The 18,143-nt window shown below is 40.6% G+C and overlaps 1 protein-coding gene across 2 annotated transcripts in view; it reads left to right on the top strand.

The window, feature by feature from the left end:
• The window catches only part of Pcnx4 (pecanex 4), a 42,862-nt gene that overhangs the window by 21,945 nt on the left and 2,774 nt on the right, over positions 1-18,143 (top strand). The window contains exons 3-10 of one of the 2 annotated variants that reach the window (XM_031356153.1): positions 177-356; positions 629-1,143; positions 1,372-1,472; positions 1,572-1,691; positions 5,432-5,795; positions 7,152-7,255; positions 9,865-10,895; positions 11,567-11,753. In XM_031356153.1, the coding sequence (XP_031212013.1) occupies positions 177-356; positions 629-1,143; positions 1,372-1,472; positions 1,572-1,691; positions 5,432-5,795; positions 7,152-7,255; positions 9,865-10,895; positions 11,567-11,753 (2,602 nt within the window). The remainder of the gene's footprint in view (positions 1-176; positions 357-628; positions 1,144-1,371; positions 1,473-1,571; positions 1,692-5,431; positions 5,796-7,151; positions 7,256-9,864; positions 10,896-11,566; positions 11,754-18,143) is intronic. The other variant, XM_031356154.1, reaches the window with a different exon arrangement.

The raw sequence follows: 18,143 nt of genomic DNA on the forward strand, positions 1-18,143 counted from the left end.
AGATCTCTGCAGTTAGTGTTAGAGGTGGCCTGTAATAGTTTTCCTTTGCATATTCTGTAGAGCTTTGCCCAGCTGAGGTACTTGCAGTGGTCACAGCGTGTGCAGATCACCACAATATACTATTTGTGGGCTTATTACTTTGTATGATTTAAGGTTTTTTTTTCTTTTTCTTGTAGGTTTATTGTAAATAGTCCAGCTCTAGAGCAAATGAATCAGATTTTGCACATCTTGTTTGTGTTATTGCCCTTTCTGTGGGCACTTGGGACTCTGCCCCCACCTGATGCCCTTCTCTTTTGGGCAGTGGAGCAAGTTTTAGAGTTTGGTCTTGGGGGTTCATCTATGTCAACTCACCTACGGTAAGTTGTTGCATTGTTCTGAGCTTTGGTGTTTGATGTAACTTCTCTTCTTACCTCTTCACATTTTATGTGTTTATTGTGGGGTGGAAGTAGGTGCTCGTGGGCTACCTTGCTCTTTCAGGAGTCAGCATTCTCCTTCCACATGTGAGCTCTACAGGAGGGACTGGGGTCATTAGGCTTGAACTCCTATGCACAGGGCCCTGATGGCCCTGACATAACTCTTAGGGAACAGATTTCCTTCCAGTAAATCTTGTGTCTCCTTTCCCCTCCAGGTTATTGGTCATGTTCATTGTTTCTGCTGGAGCACCAGTCGTGTCATACTTCATTCCCAGCACCATTGGTGTGGTTCTTTTCATGACTGGACTTGGGTTCTTACTGAGTCTTAACCCAAGTGACGTGAGCATGGTCTTCAGGCACGCTGTGGTCAGGCACAGGGTAGGAAGCAGGCATGAGGCTTCCCCAGGCAATTCAGGACAGTGGTTCCGGTGGAAGGAATGCCTTCTGTTCGTGGCTGTGCTGGGCATGGCTCTCTTAGAGGCTGGGCTGCTGCATCGATATGCCAGCTTCTCACAGGTCTCCAGACACAGCGCTCAGTCTGTCGTGGGCTGTGTTCTGATGGCGTTACTTTCAATACTGTGGATACTGAGAGAAACTCAAAGCATCTACATCTTTGGGATTTTCCGAAACCCTTTCTATCCGAAGGATATACATGCTGTGTCTGTATTCTTTGACAAACAAAGCAAGCTCCTGAAGATTGGTGCCGTCAGATGGATTTTGCTAACTCTAGGTAGGAAGGTACAGTTTATTAACTCTTACAAACTGTAGTTAGGAAAGACTGCTCACACTTATGAAGTATACATAATATTTATGTTTGATTTTGTTGTTGTTGTTTATTAGTTTTTCAGCTAATTGCTTAAATGTGCCCATGAAAGCTATTTACCAAGATAAACAAACTGTGGTAGGAGCGGTTTCCGCAGTAGTCAGATTCACCATGCATTTGTCTGTTTTGCTTCAGTGTCCCCTTTGGCGATGGTGGCCTTCCTTGCGCTGGACAGCTCCTTACACGGGCTCCACTCAGTATCTGTCTCCATTGGATTCACCAGGGCTTTCAGAATGGTAATCCCAGTGCACTGCAGAGCACTTCCTGTGGTGTTTATTAACAGTTTGCTTAGATCGTTGAATTCTACCTGAAAGTGGATCATTTGTATACTGTAGGTGTGGCAGAATACAGAGCATGCTTTACTAGAGACTGCGGTTGTATCAGCAGTGCACATGGTGTCCAGCACAGACTGCTGGTGGAACAGGAGCCTTGACACAGGAATCAGACTGCTATTGGTAAGTGTATTTTTAACAGCTCTGTTGAAAGATTCTTTTTACTCACAATCAGACTCATCCATTTGAAAGCTTTATATCTGGTGGTATATGTTCAGAGTAGTGCAAGTATCATTGAGATCTAACCTTTGAACACCTTCAACATTCCGAATGTATACATTAATGGTCATTCTCCATCCCCCCCCTCCCTATGGTCTGTATCTATTCCAGACCCAGACACCATTCACCTACTTTCTCTCTGTGTGGATTTGCACTTTATGGATGACTTACCCGAATGGCATCATAGAATATGTGGTCTTCCATATCTTTTTTATTCAATTTTTTTAGTATGTTCTCAAGGTTCATAGCATGTATCAGCATAGCATGTATCAGCACTTCTTGTTTGTTGTCAAATAATATTCCAGTGTGTCTGTGTATTGCTTGGTTCATACACGCATCAGGTGAGAGATGTTTAGGTTTATGCTTTTTCAGTGTTGACAGGAATATGACTGTGAACAGTTGTGTACATATCTTTCTATGGACATGTTTTTTATTTCCCATGGTGGGGCCAGAGAGAGAGAGGGTGATAGGTGTGTAGATAGAAATCGGGTCATACAGTAATCCACATTTCAGGCTTATACCATTTTGGAAATGCACTGTTAGTGATAGATGAGGTCTCTCCAGCTATTCCACATTCTCATTGGCACTTGTTCCCTGGTATTTCTGTTATGACCATATGGCACTACCATATCCACCAGAAATGACAAGAGTTATGCAGCCAGCACAGTGGCTTGACACAGTTCCAGCAAAGCTGGGCTCATTGCTGCCGCAAGTCCTCTGTCTCTATCTCTGGGGGTTTGGTCTCCGTGTGTTGCATTCTTGGGGACTTGTGGCATTAAGATTCATTTTATATCTTTTCCTGAGAACATTATGTCTGAGTCTTTTTAGGAAAATCCTAAAATTAACTTTCTCTGACCATTCTTCAGAGGTCTTCCTCATGCCCTGGTGCTAACTAAGCACATTGCTAGATGAGGCCATTCCTCCAGGAATCTTCTTGGGGTTTCTGCCCCTGAACAAACTCAAACAGTATGGTGCAGTTTGAACAGAGACAACTGACAAACCCTGACTGGCCAGGAGGACAGGTTACAGAGCCAAGGCCTCTTTTTATTTTAGGCTTAGTGCTCTCTGAAAATGTAGTGTAAAGATAGGGGATCATATACATCCCCACCCCCCTGGAAGATTAGAACTCAGTAAATAAGATGGGTTGAGTAAAATAAACTTTTCCTTCTTTATACTGTAGATGATGAAACATATAGTAAAAGAAGTTAAGTATTAGTATTTGTGACTCATAAAGACATCGGTTCAGGTATTTTCTATTTGTCTGGAGTATTTTAAAACTACAAAAACTGCCAGCTCAAAAGTAGGCTATCATATAATAACTGTGTTTGTTTTTTAGATTCTCTACATTGGAGTTGTAGAATAAGATAGGTTGTATCGTACGTTGTAGGATAATAAGAATAAAATTAGTTCTGTTTGTATTTTCTTACTGTAACTGAACTTGTAACCATGGACAATGGACATGTAATGAAAAATCAGACACATAATCTGTACCACTTGGATAATCATTAGTCTGTCTTTATTCTGTGAAACCCACATAAATAAGGAAGCAGCAGGCTGCTAGTCAGTCAGAGCTGGGAGCTTGCCCTGACCTTCCTCAGCTTATCCCCTCTACAGTCTGCCCTGTCAGCAATGACCCTGGCCAGGGAAGCTCCCCACTGCCCCTCGCACCCCCATCTGTGTGTTCTCAGTGTAGAGTGCCATCCTGCAGTGATGTTGCTGCTGCTGTTGTTTTATTTGGTTTCGGTTTGAGAGGCAGGAAAATGTTCATTTGAAGAGGGAAAGCAGCCATTTGTTTCATGAGGAAAGTGTTCAACCTTCAACAAGTCAGTCTTTTTTTGGTTGGTTGGTTGGTTGGTTGGTTGGCTGTTTTTTTTTTTGTTTTTTGTTTTTCAAGACACGGTTTCTCTGTGTAGCCAGGGCTGTCCTGGAACTCACTCTGTAGACCAGGCTGACCTCCAACTCAGAAATCCCCCTGTCTCTGCTTCCCAAGTGCTGGGATTAAAGTCATGCACCACCACTGCCCGTCCATGTCAATCTTTCATCATTCTCCATAGATCTTGTAAAGTGCCCTTCATTGCTAAGTAAGTATTTTTGTCATGAAGGATGCTAGAGTTTGTCAAATGCTTTTTTCTGTGTTTCTTAACATGGTTTGATGTGTTGAGCTTTGTTAAACCAGCTTTGTATTCTTAAACCCTACTTAGTCATGCAGCCCGGTACTTTTCATATGGTGTGGGATTGAGTTGCCTGATACCTAATCTGTCATCTGTATCCTCAAGATATGTGTGTGTAAGACATGTGTATGTATATTGATGGTTAGTTTTCCTTGTGATAGTGTCTAGTTTATATTTCAGGACCACTTAAAATGGATTAAAAATTATTCCATATACTTACATTCTCTGAAAGAAATGTTATTGATTGGTAAAGGTTATGGATTGGTATTGATCATTCCTAATATTTTATAGTATCTAGTAAATACTAATATTTTAGTGTTTATGTTTTTATATCAATGCTTTACATTTTATATTAAATAATGTTATATCCACATTTAAGTATTTTTATAAAATATTTATATTTTTGTTTTATATAAGATACTAATTTTATATTTATATTAATATTAATATTTTAGTGTTATAGTATTTTGTAATATTGAAGGCATCCAAATCTCAGCTGTTCTGTATGAATAGTTTGAAAGAGTCATTATTTTCAAATTTGTACCTACCAGTAAGCCCACCAGACTCCACTGGACAGTTCCAAACTCAGTGTCACACAAATACCTCTGATTAAATTCAGTAGGTCACAAAACTAAAAGTCATGAATGTAAAGGAGGGATTTACAGGGAAGTGGGAGTGCGTAGAGAGGGGAGGAGATCAAAGAGGATTATGGGACTATAATCAGAATGCATTGTATGTATATATGACATTGTCAAAGAGAAAAAATTAATTGAAAAAATAAAAATTAGTAACATAAAATAGTACTTAGCTGAACATATAATACCAAGTTATAAATTTTAATCATTGTACTACATTTTAGAAATTAAACCTCCCTAACAAACCTGTACTTTGAATATAAAAAGTACTAATTCAATGTAGCCTAGTTCAGTCTTTTGTTATCAGTCTAATTTTTTTCTTTCATTAGCTTCAAATGTGTTTTCCTAGAGTTTATCCTGGTCACCTAATTTAATAGCTTATGATTGATTACCTATAACATTTAAGTGGTGTAGCATAATTTACTTTTTAGACACCAAACTTGGGTTGAGAGCATAGCCCACTTGGTGGAGTGATGAGCTGGCATGGCAGATCCCAAGCATGCCAGAACCTGCCAATGCAAGCACGGGTCTGTGTCCTACACCCTTAGGAGGTGGAGGCCAAGAGTGTCAGGAGTTCAAGGTCATCTTCAACTACATAGCAAGTTTGAAGCCAACCAAGGCTACTTGTGGTACTTCCTCAAAACACCAAACTGATAAACCTAGTTTCTCCTTTATTGCTTTTGAGGTTCCAGAAAATTATAACAAAGAATTGCACACTGAGGCTGTCCCCTCAAAATACTGAGGCAGTAATATAATCATTATGTGATTTTTTTTTCTTATGTGATTTTCTGAAATTCATAAGACATTTGTTAAGACAATCATTTTTCTGTATCCACAGATTGGTATCATGCGAGACCGTTTGATTCAGTTCATCACTAAGCTGCAGTTTGTTGTGACTATACTCTTGGCATTGTGGACAGAAAAAAAACAGCATAGAAAAACAACAACTACTTTGTGTGTACTCAACACTGTATTTGCTCCCTTCGTGCTGGTTATTATAATTATTTCAACGCTACTGTCATCTCCTCTACTGCCCCTCTTCACACTTCCTGTTTTCTTGGTGGGGTTTCCTCGTCCAGTTCAGAGCTGGCCAGGAGCAGTGGGCACTGCAGCTTGTGTGTGCACCGACACAGTGTTCTACCACCAGATGGTCCCCAGGCTAACGGTGGCACTGCAGACTGCAATGGCAGCTGGAAGTTTAGGTGAGTGGTAAGCTGCACTTAAAAAATTCTTTCTGATATATTTGAGGTATGAAAAAAAGGAAGGAAGAAAGGAGGGGAAGGAAGCAAAGCAGGCAAGAAGGAAGGAAGGAAGGAAGGGAGGAAGGGAGGGAGGGAGGGAGGGAGGGAGGGAGGGAGGAAGGAAGGAAGGAAGGAAGGGAGAGAGGGAGGGAGGGAGGGAGGAAGGGAGGAAGGAAGGAAGGAAGGAAGGAAGGAAGGAAGGAAGGAAGGAAGGATTGATTCAGAAGATCTTTTTGATCCAAATATAAAACAGATTCCAGTACTTTGAGGTATAGCCAGAGACTAAATATGAAATAGAATTATATCTCTACTGCTTATTGTGAGATAAAATTATAAAAATAAAAATACTTAAAGAAAATTTCCCTAGGGTGATTTGACAGTTTAAAAAGGAAAACTTTTTTTAAAAAATAAATTCAGTTGACAGGCTCACCATTGAGACAGAAAAACCTTTCTGCTCATATTTTTCATGAACTTAAAAAGAATGTCTGTCAAGTTGATATAGTAGACTCTACCTGTAAAGTGGGAAAGCAGCTGCTCATGTGGGTCACCCTGCCTAGCACCTCCCAGTACAGAGGCCTTGAAAGGAAAGAGGGTGCAGATGCTGAGGGCCAGTGAGAGACTCTCAGGCGCCCACTTGGGGAAACCCTTGTAGACAGACATTTCAGCGGGTGGTGGCCAGCCCTGCCGAATTAACTCATCAGTTCCACATGCTGAATAAGGAGACTTACACATACACAAAAAGAAAACTGCTATTTCTAATAGCAAAGAAATGGAAATTCCTAAATTGTTTCCCAGCCAGAAAAGAAATACTCAAAATCAACTATAGTCATACAGTGAATTCTAAGCTTTGAATGAACTTGAGCTGGGTGCACTCGACATGAGCAGTCTCAGAGGTACTATGTTGAAAGAGAGGTCTAAGTTTTAAAATTATACATTGCAAATTGATGTAAACTATATAAAAATCTCAAAACCATAAAATACTGTTCTATGTTTATCATTTAGATTAGTGTGAGGTTGGCTTCATGCATATTTAGCATTTTATTCAATAGTCTCTACTTGGTGATTTTTTTCTGGTAAATATATCCTCAATTTTTCTCACCTATATGTTAGCCCTTCCAAATGTTCGTAAAGAGCTTGACTTAATACCTTATGATATGCAGTGGATACTCATTTCTATGCTTGACCTAATGATGAGCAAAGTAGTTGAATTTGGTTATAAATGTTTAATTTTAAATATTCACAGAACAAAACAAACCCAAAAGTTATTTCATTTCATTTCTTTCTCTTTTTTTCTCTCCTGTTTTAAATTTGTTTTAGGTCTCCTCCAACCTGGCTCTCACTACTTGGGCCGTTTTGAGGACCGTTTAATATGGATAATGATTCTAGAGTGTGGCTATACTTACTGCTGCATTAACATTAAGGTCAGTACCGCTTGCAACTCCTCCAGTAGTTTTTATAAAGCATATGTCAAATTTCACCCATTATGAATACATCAGTAACTTAGCTTTAAAAGAAGTGGATTTTAGCCAATGAAAATACATGATGATTTTTAAAGGTCTATTTCAGCAAGCACTTATTGATAACTGACTAGTATTGATTAGATACTAGAGCATAGTAACAAAATTACCTACATTTTTTCTTGTGTTTTAAAAATTTATTAATATTAGTATCATTTGCCCCATCCCTCGGGGCAATCGAGCAGAGACTAGGAGGTCACCTGGAAGAGAAAGCGAGACAGGGGATGTGAAAGAACAACGGCAGCAAGTCAAGGAGTCTGACCAAGCTGCAATTTTTAATTTTTCTCACTCAGGTTATATACTTTTACAAGCAGAATGGGGGAAAGGGGAGGGGAGTAGGGTCGCTTTGTCTTCAGGGAGTACAGGTATTCTCAGGACCACAAAATTGACTAGGTGAAAAATTCATGTTGCTAGGTACCTGTCTATGTGACATGTATCTATTTTGTTCCTAACTGGACTGGGAGTTAAGCACTTGTCTACAGGACCCATAGATGTTTAATCTCATAACAAAATGAATTGCTAGATATCTAACCGCAAAATCTAAAGTGGGCTTCCATAACAAAATGGGATGTTAGATACCTATCAGTAAGATTAATTAACTGTTCTTATCTATGCTGGTACTAAGTGGGTTGCTGGATACCTAATAGCAAGATGAATAGTCATTTGTCCTCAGCTGGGTCAGTACCTTGCCTTCGAGGCAGCTGTTGGGTTTCAACTGGGCTAGTACATTCCCATGGAGGCCAATAAGCAGTTATGGCTGACAGAGCAGTTAACATTTAGACAATGTTGCTCCCAACAATCATTTTATTACACATATGGGTGTTTTGCCTGTATATGTGATTACATGCCTGATGTTTATGGAGGCCAGAAGAGGGCATCAGATCCCCTGGAACTGGGGTTACAGATGGTTGTGAACCACCATGTGGGTGCTGAGAATCAAACCAGGGTCCTCTGGAAGCAGCCAGTGCTCTTAACTGCTGTTTATCTCTCCGGCCATATCTCCTAGTCTTGTTCTTGTCATCCATGTCTAATTGAACATCTCAAAAATGTGAAGCAGTGCCAGGCAGTAGTGGCAGCACTTGGGAGGCAGAAGCAGGCGGATTTCTGAGTTCAAGGCCAGCCTGGTCTACAGAGTGAGTTCCAGGACAGCCAGGGCCATACAGAGAAACCCTGTCTCGGGGGAAAAAAAAAAAAGTGAATCAATAATTTCTTAAATTCCCATGTATCACATAAACATTTCAACTTACTAAAAATATCTTCCCACACCACTGCCCTCCACACTACACCATTCTTCTTTCTTTTAAGGGCAAAGTGCCCTATTTAAGTTGTTTATTCTAAATTCGTCCCATTCTGCTTCACCGTACTGAGGTGTTTGACTCTGTTCCCAAGCTTGCACTTGTTGAGGTCTTCAATGACTCTTACTTTGCTAATAACCCAGTGTTTATGCTCAGACCTGTGTCACTTAGCCAGGCAGCAGCAGTTGATAAGATACTCTGGTTTCATGAGTTGTCTTTACTGTGACCTCTTCACATCAGAGTCCCAGAGTCTAGCAGTCGTCCGAGACAACTGTCATTTTGGTTGCTCAGACCAAAAGTAATTATAGACCCGTGTGTGCTTCCCCACGTTCCATCTGACAGGAACCCCTTAGTCCTGTAACTGTCTGTTTCCATCACCTCTCACCCCTACTCCTCTTCATCCCTTACCCACCCCAGATCATTTTAGTAGCCTCTTAATCTATTATTAAGCAAAACGATCTTGAAAATACAGTTAGGTCATGTCACTTCAGCACAGCTAGACTGGAAACAAGGTCCCTTAATGAGCACCTGGGGAATGTCTTGACACCGTGTCCAGTTTGCCTGTAGAACTGTATCAGCATGTATGTAAAATTCATACAGGAGCATACTCATTCACTCGACACCTACTTATACATTTCATCTGGCTCAGACCCTGGGAATATAGTCATGACCAAAGATAGTTCTTTATGAAACTTATGCTGCAGTTAGTTGAGGTAGACAGTAATCAAATAAATATAGAAATATGATTTTAAAAAAAAGAAATATGATTTGATAAATTATGGTACATCCATACACTAGAATAATTTTCTTGGTCTCATATAAAGTAGGATGAAAAGAATGGAGAATTATTACAACACACTTAACAGTTCTGATTTTGCTACCCTCCTCCCAAGCAAGTCTGACGTAAGAGTTTTTAATGTGTGATTCATCCTTGCAGCAGATTGTCTTATGAAAGTATGGCATAGTAAGTGTTAACCAGCTTCTAGTGGGATTTTCTATAATTTCTTTTAAAATTGTAGTAGCCCACCTTTTACTCTCTTTATCCAGCATCAAATGTGTTAGATGACATAAAGCTTAAGTGGCAGCTGCTCTTGACTTAGAGTTTGCATTTTCTTTTTCTATATCTGTGTGATGCGATTCCACAGCACTCCTGAGGCTGGTTTCTGTTCCCTGGGTAAGAGATGGTTGTGAACCCAAGTGTTTCTCTTTCCTCTTTAGGGGTTAGAACTACAGGAAACATCCTGCCACACTGCTGAAGCCCAGAGAGTTGATGAAGTGTTCGAAAGTGCTTTTCAGCAAGAACATCCACAAGTGTGTTCCCTTAATGAGCACCTGGAAAATGTCTTGACACCATGTACAGTTTTGCCTGTGAAACTGTATTCTGATGCCAGGAATGTGCTAACTGGCATAATTGATTCTCCTGAAAACCTGAAGGAATTTAAAGATGACCTTATTAAGGTACTTGTGTGGGTGCTTATTCAGCACTGCTCTAAAAGGCCCAGCACACAGGAGAATAGTCACAAAACTGAAAATAAGGGAGAGCCCTCACCAGTGCTCCCACCTGCCTCGAACAACTCACCGTGCCCCAAGTCCCTGGAAGACTCCGATAGTTCAAATTCAGACACTGACCGTGACTGGTCTGATGGTAGTATTTTTGGTGATGAACCAGCTATCAAAAACAGAAAAGAAAAACCTCAGTCCAAAGATCTTCTTTGTACAAATTTGCCTATTCCAGGGTCAGTAGATTCCCAGAATGCAGATCACCATTCTGCAGGCACAGGTCCCAAAAATGATCTTTACAGGATGGTTATGTTGGGACTCCCTGCTGTTGACAAGGGACAGCGAGAAGATGTGACATATATTCCTCTTGTGGAGTTTAGTTGTTCCCAGTCTCGATTGCTGAGTTTACCTGAGGAATGGAGGTCTAACTCCACACCCCGTTCCAAGATAATAGAGATGAGCTCCTTGTTTCCAGAAGACTGGTACCAGTTTGTTTTAAGGCAATTGGAATGTTTTCACTCAGAAGAAAAGTCATGTGTCCTAGAAGAAATTGCAAATGATAAAGCTTTAAAAGACTTGTATGTCCACACAGTAATGGCTTGTTATATTGGTTTATTTGGAATAGACAATGGAGTGCCTAGTCCTGGTCAGCTAGTAAGAGTCTACAATGGTGGCTTACCCTTCTCTGGCAACTTGGATTGGCTCTCAGAAAAACCAGAGCTGTTCCATCTTGTTCGGAAAGCATTCAGGTAACTCATTTTGATTATATACAAGTTTTTGCTCTTTTTTTTTTGTTTAGTTACTAGAAGATTCTTTTATGATTTTTTTAAAAAGCCTAGTCTATAGTATGACTGCATTGACTTCTGAATTTTTTATTTTGTTTGCGTGCGTGAAGGATTTTTTTAATAGGACTCATTGGATTTCTTCACTCCATCTGCTTTCATTTTTCCCTCGTTTTGTTTGTTTAGGGTTTTGTAGTTATATTTGTTATTTCAGTCAGTATTGAGGGTAGAACCTGATATCCTGTCTCCACCTTGAGAGTGTTGCTGTTACAGGCATGAGCCACCACCACCTCATTTATAAGGTGCTGGGCATCAAACTCAAGGCTTTGTTGTGATGGGGGGGGCAAAGTACACTAGCAACTGAGCTACAGTTCCCTAATTTTTTTATCCAAAATGGATGATTTCATTTTAGGGGAGGTGGGCTGTTGCGACATGATCCCAGACCAGCCTTGAGCTCATTCTAGCTAGCCAGGGATAACCTGGTCACTTTGCTTCCACCTCTATTACATGTGTGTGCCGCTGTGCCCCTCTACGTGGCTTACTTCCACTTCCAAGTATTAAAAATCTCGAACAAATAGCTTTCATCTCTAAGTTGCTTTTTAAATATTCTGAAATTGTTTGGGTTTCTCTTTTTTTAGATATACACTGAAACTAATGGTTGATAAAGCAAGTTTGGGTCCAATAGAAGACTTTAAAGAACTGACCAACTTCCTCAGAGAGTATGAGAGGGACTGGTACATTGGCTTAGTGTCTGAAGAGCAGTGGAAGGAAGCAATTCTAGAAGAAAAGCCGTGCTTGTTCTGCCTGGGGTATGAGTCTAGTATGGTAAGGCATTTCCATGTAGAAGCCTTAAAGACTGAAAGATGTAAATATTTGAATTGACAATTGATGTGACTTTGTAGCTGTGGATAATGTTAATGACGGTTGACGGTTGAAAACATGGTTCTATTATCAGGTAGTGTAACTTAGGATAGCTGGTTCATTTCCTTCTGCCAGCTGAATAGGGACAATTGAACATGCTGTGCAATTTCTATACAACAGCTGACCTCAGAGGGTACATGCAATCCGCCATAGCACAGTTGACAAAATGTGTTCAGGTTTTTATTCCCAGTTCAAGTGTAAGAATTACCACGTTAGTATTAACTGCAAGAAGAGAAATTAGCCAGGCAGTGGTGGCACACACCTTTAATTCTGGCACTTGGGAGACAGAGGCAGGTGGATTTCTGAGTTTGAGGCTAGCTTGGTCTACAGAGTGAGTTCCAGGAAAGCCAGGGCTAAACAGAGAAACCCTGTCTTGAGAAAAACAAAAAACAAAAAAAGAGAGAGAGAGAGAAATTAATTTGTAAGTAGTAAATTACTTCTTTTGCTGACATATATACTTCATTTGAATCAAATCTAACCTTTGAGAATTTAGAGAGACTTCAAATGGAGGACCTTTAGAAAAAACCTCCTACTTACTCTTGATTCATTTAAACTATCTTTAATTGAACACAATATAAAACCTTGAATGTTTGAGCCTGCGGGGTTTCAGGTCTGTGTAGCATTACAGCAGAACGAAAGGAAGGACTTCAGCGTCAGCTGCCAACAGAAAAGGGTTTGGTTTTAATTACCATGCTAAGGCATATAGCAAATAAAGAAACATTAGGGTTTTTAATGTACTAAATCCATTTTAAAGAACAGCAAGAAGCCTCTATTTGAAGCACACTGTGTTGCCTCCCTTTTCAGCAAGTCAGAAACTCCTTTACAATGGTGCTACCAGGAACACAGGACTAGCCCTCCTCCTCTGCTCCCAGTTAAAGGATGATATTCCCTGGGGTGTAGGACATCAGTATTCCTTATTCTCTTCTCCAGTGAGTCTGCTGAGGCCAGATTCCAGACAGTCAGAAAACGGGCTCCCTTCTGGTCAGCCTTCTCAAAGGAGCCTTTATCTTAGACGCGCTGACTACCAGGACTCTGCAACTTGACTGCTTGCCTAGTCATTTGATAGAGATTGTACACTGAACGAAATGAGCTGAAAAGTCCTGTACCATGAAGTGTTGTCTCCTGAGGTAGGAGTGTCTGTCAGGGAGCAGTGTGTGAGGGTTACACCTCCAGAACCAGACTGCCTCTGAAATATTCCCTGTGAGAGAAGCAAATCAGAGAAAAATAATAAATAAAAATCATATAAAAGTTGAGCTATGAATCATTTCCCAAAAGAAATGACTCATTAGCCATGTTGTGGCTACCCTGAGGTGTACAATTGGTGTGCCCTTGGGCTTCTTATAGAAGTGAATGTGCTTTCTAGGAATTACGCAGAAGAAATTGGCAGGGCAAGCTGTACTGGGCAGAGAACTAACTCCGTCATTATGAATGCAAAAATCCTCAACACAATATAACAAACTGATCCAGCCTCCTCTAAAAACAGCCTTTGTGTCAAAATAGTATATAAATTGGTTTAACGTATAGAAAGCCAAGTAATGCAATACCTAGTAACAGCAGAATAAGAAACAAAAGCCCCATTATTATCTCACTAGATAAAAAGAAAACCCTCATAGTAAAAACATTTTTTTCAGCAATTGAAGTTGATATGAAAAAAATCTAGTTATCATGATAGTAACTGTGCTGGAAATTCCTGCCTCATTGTATTGGGAAGTAATGAGGATTTGATGAGATCATGAATGTCGAGCTCTGTGATGGAATTCGTGGCCATTTCAACATGAGGACACATTAGACTTCCTGTATCCATTGGATACTTCACAAAGACAGCCAGAAAGAACCTTTACCACAGCCTAGCCATGGTGAGCCCTGGCTGCAGTCTCAGCTTTTAGAACAGGGAGAGGACAAACCTTGGCCAATCTTTCTCTTCTTTATCTTCCCCTTCTCTTCTCGCTTCTCTCTCCATCTTTTAACAAGGGTCTCCCTGTCCTGCCCAGGCTAGTTGTGCAGTTCATACATACCTGAGTTCCATGACCATCCCATCTCAGTCACTCAGGTTGCAAGGCCTAGAGGCCTGTGCTGCTGTGCTTGGCATAAGTGTCGCTTGTGACAGCTGAGCTATGACAACAGAGTAGTGAGGCGAAGGAAAAACTGGTGTCCTACAGATCAAAACTGAAGAAAGAACACTATCTGCAGGTGACAGAATCTTACATTTTTAAAACTGTTTGAGATAATTGTACAATATGAAAAGTTTATCAACATAAAATATTTTGTATTTTTACATGCCAGAAATGATCAAAATAAAATAAGGAAATCCCACTTACCAAAAAGAATAAAGGTCCATTGCAGTGGCTTAACAGATAAATCACTTGCTGCCATATCTGATGACCTGGGTTCCATCTTTAGGACCCACATGGTGAAAGAGAATCATCTTCTAAAAGTTGTCCTCTGACCTCCATATGTGCACTATGATGTGTGTCTATGTATACACACATAATGAAAATTTTTTTTAATTAAAAAAAATAAAATACAAGCCAGGCATATCTTATGCCTCGAATCCCTACATGCAGAAGACTAAGAAGGCAGGAGGATTGTGAATTCCAGGTGTCTGGACTATATAGTAAGACCAGTCTCAAAAATAAATAAATAAAATACTTAGGTATTAAGTATGAAATGCATACTCTGAAAACTGTAAAACATTGTTGAAGGAAGAATCAAACATCTAAATAAATATCAATAAAATAACAGACTCACATTTATAAAATACCCATGTTTGTGAATCAAACTATATTGTTAAAACTGCTAGTACGTGGGACTAGAAAGATAGCTCAGCAGTTAGGAGCACAGGCTGTTCTTCTAGAGGACATGGACTCATTGTCTACCACCCACATGGCTCACAATCACCTGCAACTCTAGCTCTGGGGGATCTAGTGCTCTCTTCTGACTTCCATGGCCATGAGTCATGCATGTGGTACAGAGACCTACACGCAGCCAAAACACCCACATACATAACATGTATATGTTTTAAATGGTAATACTCTTCAAATTAATCTACAGACCTAACACTATCACATTCAGGGCCCATCTGCCTATTGTGAAAATAGACAGAGTGGTTTTCTAAAACTCATGGAATGTCAAGGAACCCAGAATAGCCAGAAAAGTTTTTTTTTCAATTGGTGACCTCATACTTGTGAATTTCAAAATGTATCATAAATCGTCAGTATCTGATACTGTGAGGTTATGCATAGAGATTGTGTATACTGAGTGCAGTGAAAATAAGAAGTCCTGTTCAACTGATTTTCAACAAGGATGCCAAGACCATACAATGGAGAGATGATTTTTTTCAACAAATGGTACTGAGACCATTGTGTCCACAGTTAAGAGAAGCACTGGATTGTGGATGTCATTTCCCCGTGGCTGCTACAAAAACTCATCCCCACAAACTGGGGGCCTTTAAATAACAAATTTATTGCCCTCAGTTGAGGAGCTGGGAGTCTGAAGTCCCAGTGTCAGGATGTTACATTCCCTGTGAGGGATCTGGAGAAGAATTCTTCCCCTGGTCCCCTGCTTCTGCTGGCTCCTCGCATTCCTTGGCTGGGGTGATGTACGGTCAGTCTCCATCGCCATATAGCTGCCTTCTGTGTGTTGTGGAGAGCTCTCCTGTTACTTTCTTTTAAAAGGGCATAGGACATTGGCTTAGTTAGGATCCACATAAATCCAGGATGATGTCATCTCAGAGTCCTTACTGACATCTGCGAAGAACCCACCCCAGTACAGTCCACGTTCACAGGCCTTACGACTGGCATTCCTCTTACCCACCCCAGTACAGTCCACGTTCACAGGCCTTACGACTGACATTCCTCTTATTGGAAGATACTGGACCCACTGAAGGTCTCAGCTAACACCATATTAAGTAACTGACTTCCATTGCTTCAAGGAACTAAATGCCAAAACCATGTAAGTTTTAGGAGAATACATAGGAGTGATCTTCAAGACCTCAAACTTATGAATAAGTTCTTAGACATGATAACAAAAGTATGAGAAACAAATGAAGCCACATCATTATAAGATCTTAGCCGGACAGTGGTGGTGCATGCCTTTAATCCCAGCACTTGGGAGGCAGAGACAGGTGGATTTCTGAGTTCAAGGCCAGCCTGGTCTACAGAGTGAGTTCCAGGGCAGCCAAGGCTACACAGATGTAGGCAGCCGTTTGGACGATAAAATCCAAGATGGCGCAGGTTCCCGATACACTGTAGCAACAGACTATTCCACTGCGCATGTGCCTCTCCGGAGCAGGTGTATGCTAATGAGGGTTTGCTGGGGAACCAATCCAGGAGGACTTGGCAGCTCAAGTTCGGGTATATAAGGGGCTCTCTCCAGCCATTCCACGCCACTCCACAGAAGCAAGCAGACCTGCAGCACCTAGGAAGAAGAAGAAGAAGAAGAAGAAGAGGAGGATGAGGAGGAGGAGGAGGAGGAGGAGGAGGAGGAAGAGGAGAGGAAGAAGAAGGAGAAGAAGAAGAAGAAGAAGAAGAAGAAGAAAAGAAGCAGCAGCACCAGTAGCAACATCAAGAAGAACCAAGAAGAGGCATGCCATCAAGAAGAGCTGTGACACTTAAGAACCTAGGAGAGCTGTAATACCTAGGTACCTTAAAGAGCTGTAACACCTGGGCATCTAGGAGAGCTGTAACACAAAAGAAAATTTCCTGAGTAAACCACGAGAGAAGAAGTCTAAGTGTGTTCGTCGTTATTGCTGCCATCCAGGTAGGCAAGGTGCCGTACACAGAGAAACCCTGTCTCAAAAAACCAAAAAAATAAATAAATAAATAATAAAATAAAATAAAAATATAAGGTCTAAGGACTGTAGCAATAGCTCAGCAGCTACAAGCATTGCCCACTTTCCCAGAAGACCAAGACTCCATTCCTGGCACCCACATAGCCCCTCTCAACCATCTGGAACTCTAATCCCAGATCCAACACCCTCTTCTGGCCTTCTCAGACACTGTATGTAGATATACATGCAAATAAAACAACCATACACATAAAAAATGAAAATGGAAATTTTAAGGGAAACCTTGATGCTAGGATATAGCTCAGCTACTGGTGTGCTTGCATAGGATGGTCGAAGCCCTAAAGGTTCAGTTCCCAGTTCCACAGAAACCAGGCAAGGTGCCGTAGGACTGTGAATTCCAGCACTCAGGAGGTATAGGAAGGAGTATAAGCAGTTCAAGGTTATTCATGGCTGTAACAATTTCTCATTGATCCTGACTACATGTTACCTGTGTCAGAAAGAAAGTAAGTAAATAAGTAGGCTGACAGGACTGGGAAGTAGCACAGTGGTAGGATGTTTGCCTAATACACAGAAGACCCCAGGTTGAATCCCCAGTATTAGAAAAGGAAAAAACAAACAAACAAACAAACAAACAAACACACAGACCCTGTAGTTCCTGGTCTAGTGGCTTACTAAACCCAGGACGTAAGATCCTGAGAGAAGCTTGCCACAAGTTTGAAGCCAACCTGGGCTATAAAACAAGCCAAAAACAAAAAAACAACCAACCAAAAATAAAGTTGTTTTCAAATGTTGTATATCTGTAATCTCAGCAGAAGGAGCAAGAGTCATTCTTGATTACAGAGGAATTTGTAATGAGTATACATCTGTGGCCATCCTAGCCCACACAAGATCCTGTCTCAAAAACAAGTGGTTTGGAGAGATGATGGCTCAATGGTTCAGAGCACTATTGCTTTTACAGAAAATTGGGGTTCATTCCCAGCCCCCATTTGGTAGCTCACAACCCTTTGTAACTCTAGTTCCAGGGGTCCAGTCGCTCCTCTGGCCTTCTTGGGGCACATGCAGATAAAATAATTAAACATATAAAAAAATAGAAGCAACATTTTTTATGAAGAGGAGGAGAGAGAAGGGCCAAAACACATTCTATCCCCAGGAGGATCAAGACTTCATGGTCATCCTCTGCTATACAGTATACAGCATCTAACTCTATCCTGGGCTATGTGAGGTCCTGCCTCAAAACAAAACAGCATTGAAAAATAAACAGATAAACTTTGTGTGTTAAAGCATACTGTCAAAAAGTAAAAAAACCCAAAATGGGAAAAATAACTGCACATATTTCATGAAAGATTTGTTACTAGAATATGTAAATAAGTTAGACTCTAATAAAAACAGAGGATCTAATTGAAGATGGATAAAAGCTATATATACACTTAACCACAGATACACAGTGACCAGTAAGCACATGCACACACACACAAAGGTGCACACACACACACACACACACATACACA

Source organism: Mastomys coucha, unplaced genomic scaffold (genome assembly GCF_008632895.1).
Source record: "Mastomys coucha isolate ucsf_1 unplaced genomic scaffold, UCSF_Mcou_1 pScaffold6, whole genome shotgun sequence".
In the NCBI taxonomy this organism is placed as follows: Eukaryota; Metazoa; Chordata; class Mammalia; order Rodentia; family Muridae; genus Mastomys; species Mastomys coucha.